This window comes from Ursus americanus, chromosome 14 (assembly GCF_024610735.1).
Source record: "Ursus americanus isolate L20-20 chromosome 14, mUrsAme1.1.p, whole genome shotgun sequence".
Taxonomy (NCBI): domain Eukaryota; kingdom Metazoa; phylum Chordata; class Mammalia; order Carnivora; family Ursidae; genus Ursus; species Ursus americanus.
In genome coordinates, this window is record NC_142140.1 from 53,043,246 (window position 1) to 53,056,511 (window position 13,266).

Here is a 13,266-nt window from a genome sequence, read left to right on the forward strand (position 1 = left end):
GGGGGATTCTGCCTGGAGGTGCAGCCAGCCCGCCGCTCCCCTCCCAGCCCACCACAGTGGAGAGGAAGCCCATTAAACCTTCCTAATGACACACACTCTGGCAGGCAGCAAGCAGAGAGCGATTGCTCTAGAAACCAGCCAGATGGGAGCTGGCCCAGGTGACTGTTTATTAGACACAGCCCTAGGGGCCTCCCTTGGGGTGGGGCTGGGCAGGGCTTCTTTTGCTCAGGTCCCCAAGCCCTGCTAGACTGCCATGCCCCCATCTGGGCAGGTTCCCATTAAATGAGGGGGGGCCGAGTGGGCTAAGCCCATAAACCCCTTGATTGAACTGGCCCCCAGCCCAGGCCCCAGCACAGGGGTAGCTGTGAGGAGGTGACAGAAAGCAGGTGGGCCACACCCACAGGCCACCTGGGAGGGGCCTCCACATGCTTGGCCATAGGCATCCCCTCTGCTCCAAGACAGCCCTTTCCCCATGGTCCATATAGGGCCTCCCTCCCCCAGAGGGCTGGGCAGGATCCCCCCTTTCAGAGGCACCTGGCAGTAGCCCCCCTCCCTTCCTGGCTGGTCCCTTGTTGCTAAGGTAACAGCATCTGAGGAGGCAGGACCCAGGAACAACCTGCCAGAAGCATTTGTGGTAACAGGAAAGCAGGCCTCAGGATGCTGGATGTAACCTGTTCTAGTTGGGAGTGGCTTGTATCTAGAGGATACGGATGGGTGTGTGTGTGTGTGTGTGTGTGTGTGTGTGTGTGCGCGCGCGCGCGCGCGCGCGTGTGCCCGTGCACATGCACGCGCAGAGGGGACCCAGGGCAGGGGGGCTTCAGTCTGGCTTTCCAAGGACCCCCGGCAGATCCCCAGCTCCACCCTGACCTGCTGAATCCAGAGATGTGAGGTCAGGGCACTGCCTCTGCATTCTAGAACATTCTTAAACACCCAAGTCGAAACACCACGGACACTCACTGGTGCCCCACTTCCCTTCTCGGACCCCCTACCCCCACCCCAGGCCCAGGATGAAGGGAGGCTTCTTGGGGAGGAAATGCAGCCTGGATACTTGGACCCTAGGGATGGCGGAAGATGACTGCTCCGGACAGCTCCCCCCTCACCTCAGCAGGGAGGGAACGAGACACAGGACAGCACAGTAGTGGTTCCAAGTTTAATCAAGGGTGCGAAGGGGGCTGCACTGCCCCTCAGTGAGGGCCCCAAGGTGGTGGGCAGCATGGGCCCCATGTGGAGCATTTGCTTTTTGCAGTTGAATAGAGGAACGTAGCATAACCAGAAACAAGGCCGTCCTGCCCCCACCCTGGACTTGGGTGGCGGGGAGGGACACAGGGGGCAGCTCAGCTGACTAGGCCTTCTCTTGGGGACAGGTCACCCCCACCCTTTCAGTCTGCGAGCCTCCCACCCACCTGCCCTTCTGAAGTCAATTCCTAAAGGGGAGAGGAGTCTGGCAGGGACAGCGCCAGCTGGGGGCAGAGGGAGCCCCACTGGTGAAGTGCTCCCCTCCGCCATTTTGGGAACAATAAATACTGTGACGTCAGCAGGGAGGGGCACCCACTGGCCAGCTGACAGCAGGGAGCAGAGTCTGTGGGCCCAGCCACCCGTCCCGCCCCACCCGACCCCGCAGGCCGGGACTGAGCCACCCCCACCCTCACTCCGTGCGCAGGATGATGTGGATGCCGGAATCTGTGAACACGGGCCCGCTCATCTCCCCCGTCCGCAGTGCAAAGGAGGCATCTTCAAATGGCTTCTGCATCTGACCTGGGGAAATGTGAGGGGTGGCGTGTGGGGATCAACGCCCGGCCGCAGGCCAGGCCCAGGTGGGGCGGGCAGGTGGGGCTCCCACCTGCGCTGGGCCCCGTGCTCATCTATCACGCGGTTTATGGCCCTGTCAGCAGGGCAGCGGGGCCATTAAGAAGGCCCCAGGAAGCCCGAGGACAGCATGAGGGATGGCAGGCAGAGCAGCTGCCGCCGCCGCGCACTTGGGAGGCACATTTCAGTGATGAACTCGTCTCCCAGGGCCCCCGCTGCCAGCCCCTGCCGCATCATCTGTCCCGCCTGCTTCCTGGTGCGGGTGGGCAGCTGACAGCCCCTTGCTGGCTCTCCCCACACTCCTCAGCCCATCCATCCCGGCCCCTCCCTGGTGCTCTGCTGACCCCAGGATGGAGGGGGAAGGGGGGGAAAGGAGGAGGAGGTGGTCTGATCCGCTCTGCTCCTCCCTTCCCACTGCCTGAGCCAGACAGGCCTAAACTCCTCCCCTCACCGCTGCTTTCCCACTCCTGCGGGTGGTGTTGGGAGGGGCATTCTTGGGGATGGGCCCTGGGGCTCTCAGAGGACTCAGCCTTATACCCCTCAACCAGAGGAGAGGCAAACGGCAGCAAGTACCCACTTTGCTGGATCCATGATGGGGACAACTGCCCAGAGACCCCCAGACCGACTCCCCACCGCAGGAGGGAAGGACACCAGGCAGAAGGCTCCGCAGCCCTGCCACCCCGCAAGCAGGGCGAGTCCCTCTGAAGCTTGCGGGACTATGCTGCCACCTGGTGGACCCTGAAGGCCTGTGCAGCCGGGGCTGTCCCTCCCAACCTCCTCCTGGCTGGGGGACCCCCACTGCTGGGACCGAGGTTCCTCTAGGGCTAGGCGGTGCCCGCTCCTCGCGCACCTCTGCTGAAGGCACCCAGGTCTCCCCTGGCCTTGGCCGAGCTGCAGTCGCTGAACTGTGAGGCCAGAGATTCAAAGTCTTCCTCTCCTGACTTGATCTTCTGGATGTAGCCTGCGGACAGACGCCACATGGGGACATGCGGTGAGACCTTGAATCAAAAGCAGGGCAGGACGGGGTGGAGGGCTCCAGGTGGAGGGTGGCTCTTCCCTCGGGAGGCATGCAACCCCTGCCCTACTTTGCACACCCGCACATGGGAACATGTGCCTCACACACGTCCGCAAATGCTGGCCCCCCAACATGCGTGCACACCCTGACCCCACGGTGGCCTCAGTGCTGGTCTCACACCCCATTCCTCCAGCCCCGCTCCCTTTGTCACTCCTACTGCTCCCCCCCAACATAACGTGAACACAGCGTGACCTCTTCCCACCCCCCAACACATACTTTGGGGGAAAAAAAATCTACCTCTGGGCCCTGTTGGGGAGGAGAGCAGAAGGCAGGGCAGACACTGAAGAGACACCGGGACCCAGAGTCCCTGCCAAGATCCCCCAGGGCGGTGATGGGAAAATTTTCTAGATGCTTCCAAGAGAAAGGCAGGAGGCTGGGGCACCAGGCCAGCTCTGCCATAGGAGTCGGCTGAATCCTCAGGCCCTGGGCCTCAGTTGTCCAATGTATCAACTTGGGAGGAAGGCCCAGGCTGCTTCCTGGGGTGTCGTGAAGAGATCACAAGGCAGCCTAGGTGGGACACGTGTCATTCCCAGGGGCTATGGCCCCAGAGGCAGCCGACACAGTTCTCTCAGCTGCCCTAAAAGGGTGTGTTGGCATCACACTGGATTCACCCTCTGTGTGGCACAAATTGTTCCCGGTTGGGTACTGATTCTCCCGGGGGGGGGGGGGGAGAGGGAGGCCAGGGGCAGCATGTGGGGAGCAGAGCACGCAGGAGGGCTGTGTGTGCCTGGCGGGGAAGAGCCCCCACTCACTCTTGAGTCCAGGCAGGAGCCCTTGGGGCCCGAACCCATCCTTTCCTCCCCTAAATGCCCCCACCTGCTCCAACCAGCTGCCCGAGCACATGAATGAGCATTCCCGCCGAACCGGCGCAGCCACCGGGTGGGCTCCCAGGACACTGAGCCCCCAACCACCAGAATGGCCCCTCACCTCCAGCTGGTCCCACGTGGCTTTCCAGGCATCTACTCTTCTGGGGACATTTTGCACACCCACCCAGCCCACACTGGACGTGAGGGTCACCTGTCATACCTGCCGGTGGGCTTCTCAACATCCCGTGACACTTCCGTCCACTGCTCCTGTCTGAGCACCACAGGACACTGCTGGCTAATCTCCCTGGTGCTCTGAGGCCCAGACACCCAGCCAGGCCATCTGCCGGATGCTGAGCTAGTGCAAACCTCACCATGACCACAATCGAAACAGCACAAGTGTGACAACACACCTATCGGCCCATCTTACTGCGCAGCGCAGCGGCTTCCAGTGTCCTGGTAGCTGATCTGCTTGGCTGCTTCTGCGGCTGGCCCCGTCACCTCTGCCTTCCCCACGTCCCCGTCACTCATCATGTCCTCCCTATCCCTTTGCCTCTGAACCATTAGTCACCTGCCCGCAGGCCACAGAGACACACAGCACAGTGCCTGGCACGCAGACCTTGACAGATGTCACTTGCTGTCACAGTTCCCCGTCCATGAGGGCTGTGCATCTCAGTGATAAGGTTCCCCGTTTCTGTGTGATCTGTCCATCCCCGGGCTCCCTCGCCTGTATGTGTCCGTCTGGTCTGGTCGTCAGTGTGATACGCTGCCTGGTGAGAAAGGCTCGCCGACGCCACACAAGCCCCGCCCTCCGCGGGCAGCGATGGCGTCCCCCTGTAACGCCCTGGTGTGGCTGCACATGCCCCTGGGGCTGCCGGGTGGCCCCCCTATGCCAGCTGCATCCACCCGTGATCCACCCTGAAGCAGACATCATGAAGGCCCCACTCCTTTTCCGCTCCCTGGACTTCTGGTCATCTCTCCGCCTCACCTGGGCAGCCTCGAGATTCTTCCTCGTCTCCCTTCTGTCTGGACCTCGATCCAGGGGCCGCGGGATCCTGAACACACAGGGCTCCCCGCGGTACCTGTCCGCGCATGCCCAGCACCTGCGGCGCTAGGCCCTGCCCCGAGCCCCGTACAAGCACCACCTGGCCGCAGCCTCCAGGAGCTGGGGCCACGAGTCTGCAGAGATCCCCGAGACTAGATGGCCTGGCCAAGGCACACAGACAGAGATCAGCCTAAAAATCAAATAAAAGCCAAGCTTTTGCCCGCCATTGTTCACAGCACCCAAATCTTCCTCTGACCAGCCAACTCTCAGAAAATACTCTGCTTGGATAGGAGCCTCAAGTGATTAAAAAAGTAAAACCACTCCTTTCTGATCTCTCCTTTCTAGAAGCTGATCTGCAGCAATTGGGCCACAAGCCAAGATGCAAGGGGACCCTCAGACCCCTGTGCATCCCCCCGGCTCAGTATTATTCCTTCCCTAGGAGGTCTCTCCCAGTCCTGCTCTGCCCCCACCACCTTGAGGCCTCTGCTTAATGGTCTCTTCCCACAGGAAGCTCGCTTGTTGTCCTTTGGCCTCACCCAGGAGCCCTTCCTAAGACCCCACTGTGTGAGTGCCTCCCTGCATTTGCCAGTGTCCTGTCTGTGTGTCTGCCACCCGCCTCGTACTGGGAGGGCAGGACCGGCTGGCCTTGCTCACTGCTGTTTCCCCGAACCCAGCTCTGTGCACAGAACAGGTGCTCGCTAATGCTGAAGGAATTCATGAATAAATGAGACAGAAACAGGCCACGGGGAAGGAGGGACAGGGATCCACCCTCTGCTCTTTAGGTCGGAAAGGTGGAACCTCATGTCTTTTCTCTGTGCACCTCAGATCAAAAGGTTCAAGAGGGGGAGAAAAGGAACACCTACCAGACGCCCCCTGCCGCCCTCCCGGCAATGCCCTGGCCTGGCCTGCCTGCCTCAACACCCCTCACCAAGACGGCACCCATCCAACAGGGCTCGACCCAGGGGCGGCCTCTCAAGGACCTCCGAGTCTGAAGCAGGGAACTCCCACCTGCTTCGGGGAGTTCAGGAGCCCCTGAAACTAGCTGCTTGACAGAAGGGCACCTGTTGCTGTGGGTAGATCACAGGCTGGCCTGCTCAGTGCATCTCTGAGGCCGAGGAGGCCAAATTCTGGACCCCCTGCTGTCGCATTCAGACCTCAGCTCTATCCCTCCAGAGCTTGGTGACCCTGGTGGCTGACCGCCTCTTGGAGCCTTACTTGCCTGGCCTGTAAAATGGGCTAATGATAGCAGCTCCCACCTTGGAGGGCTAACAGGAGGGGTAGTTCCTGCTGGCCCAGTGCCTGGTACAGAGCAAGCTTCTGATGGTTACTAGCTGTCTGTCCGTATGTTGGGGACTGAATTGTATCCCCTCAAATTCATTAGTTGAAGCCTCAATCCCCAATGTGACTATATTTAGAGATGGGTCTTCATGCAAGTGGTCAGGGTTAAATGAGGTCATAAGGGAGGCCCCCAATCCCATAGGATTAGTGTCCTTACAAGAAGAGACGCTAGAGAGCTCCATGTCTCATCCCCCATGTGCACACGCCCAGGAAAGGCTGCGGGAGCACAGTGCGAGAAGAGAGCAGTCTACAAGCCAGGAAGACAGTCTTCACCAGAAACTGAATTGGTCAGAACCTTCATCTCAGACTTCCAGCCCCAGAACTGTGGGAAATAAATACCCAGCCTGTGGTATTCCGTTATAGCACCCTGAGTTAATACACCGCATTTAGGGGAAAGTGAGTGAACAAATGGGGTGGTCTCTGACTCTTTGGTTTTTTTTTAGAGGAGGGGAGGGGCAGAGAGAGAGGGAGAGAGAATCCTAAGCAGGCTCCATGCCCAGCACAGAGCCCAACGTGGGTCTCGATCTCACGCCCCTGAGATCGTGACCTGGGCCAAAATCAAGAGTTGGATGCTTAGCCGACTGAGCCACCCAGGCGCCCCTAAAAAGGTTTAGAGACAAACTAGGGAAGGGGCCTGGACAGAGAAAAAGGTGACAGGATTAGATCTGCCATCCCAGAAGACCCAAGATCCAGCGGGAGGGGCCCAGAGAGACCAGAGAGCCAGCCTGAAGCCAGCAGGCTGGAAGGGACTCACCGAGCTTGGTTGGGGACACTAGGCCAAAGGTGCTCACTGACCCTCAGACCCTGGGTACGAGTATGTTTGAGGGGACTGCTGCTCACACCAGGGCCTCCCTGGGACCCTCAGGCCCTGGGCATGTGGGGCTGGAGGGATGGGGAGCAGGCGGAGAGGGCTTCTCCAGAGCCTGGCCTCCTTAGACAAGGACACGGGCAATGACAGGCAGCTGGTCCTCAGATCCCTGACAGGGCCTGGCCACAGCCCAGCAGCTGCAGAGGAAAAGGAGCCTCCCCAAAAACGCGGACACACTGGTTCTTGCTGCAGGCAGCCCGTCCCCTCGGGGCAGTGGGGAGCACTAGACCTCAGCGGGTACCGATGAGATCCGAGCCCCGATCCTGATCTGATCACCTGGAACAAGCCCAGGACAGAGGGAACATCCTCTTTCACAGAAGAGAAAACCAGGCCTGGATGCCCCAAGCTTGCTGACAGGGCACACGAGTGTCTGGTTACGAAGCACACCACGGCCCAGGCTGTCTCACTGTGCTCTCCTGATGACCCCCGAGGGGGGCCGTCCCAGCCCCATCTCAAGACACTGAGTAAACAGGCCAAGGTCACTGCAGGGTCTACATGTGGGGCCCACCAGGCTCCCGAATCCCATCTGAGTCCCACCAGGCTGCCCAGAGCTCTTTCAGGGAAGCAGCAGATGCTCTGTCCAGACTTTGGACCCCAACCACACACGTCTGCATGACCGGGGTCCCTTGTAGACAGCAAGCGCCTGGCACTGAGCCCACTGCTCTACGGAGCAGCCCGCCCCTGGCTGGCCCCTGGATCTCATGGCCGTCCTGCCCCCGTTCCAGCTGATGCAGCCAAGGCCACACGGCTGGCACCAGACTCCATCTGTGTGTGACTCCAGGGTGAGCCACACTGGTTCTGACCTCACCCCACCCCGCCCAGCTAACCCGTTACCCAGTCCTGATTCTGCCTCCAGACCTCTCCAGAATCTGCTCCTTCTCCCCTCCCTGACCCATCAGGTCGCACTGCCTGTAACGACAGGTCCTCCCCTGGCTTCCCCCAGGCCATCTGTGCAGGTTTGTGCGTCCAGCCCCTGCTAACACGCCTGAGTCTGCACCGACTTAGGGTTAGGCCCCAGGGCCCGGCTGCTTCCTGGGAGCACCTCCTCGATCCCCATTCTCCAAGACCTAAGCTGACCTCAGCACCCCCAGGCTCCCACCACAGCATCGGCCCATCAGGCGCATGCTTGTCCATCCTGGACACCGGGAAGCACCCTCACCCCTCCCAGGCAGTCCCCATGGCCTGACAGCCTACCTTCCCAGCCATGCTCAGATCTCCCCACGCCCTCCTGCCTCAGCCTCCTGCCATCTCTTGCCAAGGTTGTCCCAAAGGTCTCTGTCTCTGGTCTGGCTTCTCTGCTGAATCTAGACCCTCTCCCAGTTGGCCCCCCAATGGCTCTCCCGTGGGCCCCTCAGACTTAATGAGTCCCTCCCCAGACTGCCCCTCTTCCCAAGTCCCCTCCACCAGTCGTGGCACCTCCTGACACTCAATCTCCAAATGCCTGTTCTCTTGCCCACTCTGGTGGGTCCAGAAGCCTCAGAACAGGGACCACTTGAGCTGGGAAGACCCAAGTCACCTCGTGATTCTCTGGGCTTTCCCCACCTACTTCCTCCTCTTCCCCTGGGGCAGCCAGACCCCTCTCACTGCTCACTGCTCGACCCAAACAGCCTGGGCTCTGAGCCCTCCCGCTTCCCTGGCCCTTCGCACTCCAGCCACACAGCTCTTTCCTGAAAGTAAAGCAAAGCAGGGCCGTCCCCCCATCATACGTGGCCATGTTTCCGGCTGTCTCCAGAAAGGACCCAAACCCTTCACCTCACTCAGGGCCCCCCTCAACCTTGCTGGGACGTGCCCTTGGAGGGTCTCATCCCCCTCGGTTGCCTGCACGGCGTTCCCCAGCGTCCTGGCTACGGTCTTGCCCCAGGCCTTTACCTCTGCCACTTCCTCTGCTAGGAATCCTTCTCGCTTCCCGCTGGTTCCTGAAACAAGGCCGTGAGCACTGACTGTAGGCCAGGCTGTGTGCTGAGTGGTGGGACTATGGTGGGAAGAGAGCCAGTCCCCGTCCTCACGAAGCTCAGGAGGCGAGCTCTTTAATCTGCCTTCCAGATTCTGTGCATGAATTCTGCTTCTCTCTGTAACGCTGAGGTGTGAGGCTCGCAGAAGCCCGACATCGCACCGTGTGTGTGTGTGTGTGTGTGTGTGTGTGTGTGTGTGTGTGTAAGTAATGCCCCGGAGGCCAAATACTGGACCAGGTGATGTGACAGTAAAACAGCCAACACTGACCGAGTGCACTTTGCCAGGCCTGTGCTCATAACAACACTCATCACGCCCGCTAGCAATTAGAGAACATTTAGTAGACCCCAGAACTGTTATTCGTGCTGTACCGTATCGGCTCACAGTCTTCACAACTATCCCACGAGGCGTAAGTTCTATTATCGAAATACTAATTTTACAAGTGAAAAGACGGGTTCAGGGATGTTTAGAAAGGGCAGGGCAGAGCCAGATGGGCACTCGGGCCGGCTGGGTCTGGGGGAGGCACTGGGTCATATGGGGGTAAGAGCAGCCCAGGACGGGTCTGGGGTCTGTGGTGGCAGAGCCTGAGTGAGGACACCACACGTGAGATCCAGACCATCACTGTCTAACAGAGCTTCCTGTAAGGATGGAAGTATTTTAGTCTGAGCTAAGAGGGCAGCCGCTGGCCACATGTGGCTACTGAGCACTTGAAGTGCGGCCAGTGTGAGGAACCAATCTTTAATATGACTTAGTTTTAATTAATGTAAACGGAAACAGCCATGTGTGGGTAGTGGCTGCCAGGCTAGGCAGCTCTACACCAGGGTTCTGCAACTGACGGCCATAATGGGCGAAATGCTGCTGTTTTCATCAAGTGATATTGACACACGCAACCCACTTGTGTATGTATTATCTAAGGCTGCCGTCAGTTACAAAGCAGAGCTGTGCAGCCTGCAAAACCTAAAATATTTACCATCTGGCCTTGAAAGAAAAAGTTCGTGTACTCACCACTGCTCTAGAGTGTGGAGGAAACACAGAACGGACAGGAAGAGCCTCCTTTCTCAGGGCAGAAGTAAGTCACTGACTCTGCTAGCAAGTTCTCTGTTGTGACCTTTCCAACCTCCCTCCTGACCCACCCACCTATGTGCCCCAGAACGCTGTCTGATGTCATTACCACCACCAACGGCTCCCACTGACTGAGGGCCCACCGGTCACCAAACACTCTCACCTCACTGAACTGGCCTAATGGGCTTCAGGGGCAGGTATGGGACAACACCCATTTCACAGAGGTGAAAACTGAGTCTCAAGGAGGTTATCCAAGTCCCCCAAGGTCCTGGAGCTTACGGGACATAGCTACCATCGGAACCCAGGTCTGCCAGCCCCCAAGGCTGGGTCCTCCCCTCCTAACCTGGCTCACCCTCGAATGCCAGACGGAAAGAAAAAGAAGAGGCAGCTGTGTGGTCCAGGCTCGTGTCATGTTCAGGCACTTCTGTGTCAGCCAACACTGACAGCTGAGTTGGCTGGGGTGAAGGGTCTGGTGTGATTTCTACAAGGCTGGCTCTGGCTCCCAAGGAGAGGACACCCCTCCACACACATACATTCCCCCCTAACCTGTTTCCAGCCCTGCTCACCATTAATCAGCTCCAGGGCCTCCTCCTTGGTCCTGGTGATCTTCTCCTGCCGCCAGGACGAGGGCCGCCGTGACTGGCTGTGCTTGACGAGCAGGTGTGAGCAGCGGACCCTGGTGGGCTCCCCCTGTCCATTTTTGCTGCCACTGCTGCTGTTGCCACTCGGCCGCTCCCACTGGCTGGCGTTAGTGATGTGATTGAAGTAGTATACCCGGCCTGGAGGAGGGGTAGGCAGAGATTCAGCTGGGACCTGCTCAAAGGATACCACCCTGAGGCCAAAATTAGGCACTGGCCAATGGGATGCCTTCGCTCAACAAATCCACTGTGTCCACCCCGCGCTACAGGCCCTTAGGGAGCTAACATTCTAGGTGTTGGAACAGACAGGCACCAGACAAGCAAATAAGACAATGAAATAACTTTAGTTATGGGTGACTTCAAGGAGGAAAATAACCCAGAATGACAGGAGAGAGGAAGCCGGGGTGGGTGGGGGGGAGGGAGTGGCTCGGAGCATGTACTCAGTGGCCAGGCTGCCTGTTTAAATCTGGCTCTGTCACCTCTGTCATTCACTGTGTGAGCTACCCTCTCTGGGCCTCGATTTTGTCACCTGTAAAATGCAGATTAACGATAGTCCCTTCCTCTAGGGTTGTTCTAAGCAATGAGTGAGCTCATAGCTCTTAACCACACTTAGGGTAGTGCCTAGGGCACACTAGGAGTGTGACAGCGATCATCTCCATTTTATGGAGACGACAGAAATGAGGCCTCACCTTCCAGGTCTTTGGTAATGTTTCCTGAGTGTACACTCTGCTCCAGGCACAAATGGATGGAGGCAGGAATTATACCCAGGTTGTCAAACACAAAAGCTCTGTTCTTAACCCGCACCCAGTGCACATTGCTGCACAACTAGGGACCAGCACTCCTGGGGGGCCAGACGTCACCCAGGGCCTGAGGAGAAGGAGTGAAGGCAGCAAGCGAGAAGACTGAAGTAGGACCCAGGAGAGCCCAGGCATGATTCCAGGGGCTGAGATTTTGCCTGGGTTGCATGGACGACTTGCACCCAGCACCACGAAGAGCTGATGTCACCCCTGAGGAAAACCACCAGGGTGGAATCAAGCAGAAATGGCAAGAGAAGGGGCCCAGAACTGGGCAGAGCATCAGATTCATGCTGCAGGGCTGGAGCAGGTTGGGTGAGAACTGAGCCAGTGACTGACTCTAAAACCTTAGCAATGGCCTCTGTCTCCCTGAACCTTGGCTTTCTCATCTGAAAAGTGGGGGTGAAGTGAGAGAATTAAGGACATAACTTCACAGGGTTAATGTGGAGAACAGTGATGATATATGGGAAATGCTCATCAGAGGCCTGGCATTCAATTAACAGAAATCATTGTGACTCTGATTTTTATGGGTTATGGAGGCAGTGCGGTGAGGTGCTGGGCCCTCCTCACTCACTAGTCTTTAGTGACAAGGGCAGGGGGCTCTGCAGTCAGACTTCTAATCCAGACCCCACCCCCTGGAATGAATGACCTTGGGTGAGTTCCTTAACTTTTCTGACCTCACTTTCCTCACCTGCAAAATAGGGGTAATAACTACCTACCTCCCAGAGTTGTGGTCATTCAGAGAGAGAACACAAAACACACTTGGCACAATGCTGAGCGGTGAGAAGAACGTGCCCTATTACTGATATTATAACTGTGGATAAGCCTTAAATCGGACTCCCAGCACAGGGTCCATCCTCAGGCAGAACACCACCGGGCGGATACGGCCGACTCAGCATTAGATGGGGTGGGGATGGCGGGCGGGTTAGCAGGAGTAGGTTGTGCACCCGAGGCCGGGCAACACCCTGGGGCCACGCCCTGAGCATGGGGTTGGGGTGTCCTTCCCGGGGGTGCCCCCTGGGCCCAGCGGAGTGCAGAGACGTTCCCCGGGGACGTCAGGTGCATCAGGCCAACATGTATCAGCCGGATCGGCAGGGCCAAGGCCATCACCCGAGGGAGTGCAGCGGGATCACCGGCCCTTCACCCCCCGGGCAGCGCGCTGGGTCTCTCCGGTCCCGCCCCTTGCCTCAGTTTCCTCCGGCATCCCCGCTCCTGAGGTTCGCAGCCCCCACGGGGTGGGCCCGGGCCGTTACCCTGGGAAGACGCGGAGGAGCCAAGACCCCACGGGAATCGGGCGGCGGCGCCGCGTCCGAGGGGCGAGCTCGAGCCCCGCTTCCGCGGGCCCGCGCGGCCCCGCCCCAGCCCCGACCCCCGCGGCACCTGAGCTGCGGCTCATGCGCTTCTCCCAGCCGGGCGGCAGCTTCTCTTCGTCCGCCATCTTCCCTCCTGCCGCAGCGCCCGCTCCGCCTCCACCGCACCGCCTATGCGGCCCGCGCCCGCCCACCGCCGCCGCTGATTGGCTCGGTACGCCTGGCCCCGGGGCCTGGCGACGATGCTCATTGGGCACCCTAACAGCCCTGAGAGGCTTTCAGGCTTTCTATTGGGTAACAGCGAAACTGGGCGGATCCTCTCAGCATTTTCGCCGGGTCCCGCCCCCGTACGGCCTCACCCGGATCCCGCCCCCTTCCTCACTCGGCCCCTAACTGGTGCGGAAGGTACTGGAGCCCGTCCTTCTCGACACCCTTTGGCGAGCTCCAAAGAAGTCCGGACCCCTCCTTTGCGTCCTTCGTCGCAGGCCCCATTCGATTGGCTACTGTGGCAATAATTCCCGCCTTCTAAACCGTTCCCAGAGGCCCGCACCTCCCCCCTTGCGGAAGTGTCTGGGTG

General features: G+C 59.3%; 1 protein-coding gene across 1 annotated transcript; it reads right to left on the bottom strand.

Annotated features, from left to right (window-relative positions):
- Positions 1-1,409: 1,409 nt before the first annotated feature.
- On the bottom strand, positions 1,410-12,904 carry PIN1 (peptidylprolyl cis/trans isomerase, NIMA-interacting 1). Its single transcript, XM_045774349.2, has 4 exons — positions 12,760-12,904; positions 10,514-10,726; positions 2,657-2,767; positions 1,410-1,755 (listed from the first exon to the last, which is right to left on the bottom strand). The coding sequence occupies exons 1-4, from the start codon at positions 12,815-12,817 to the stop codon at positions 1,646-1,648; spliced, it is 492 nt and encodes a 163-aa protein (XP_045630305.1). The 5' UTR covers positions 12,818-12,904; the 3' UTR covers positions 1,410-1,645.
- Between the last annotated feature and the right edge of the window lie 362 nt (positions 12,905-13,266).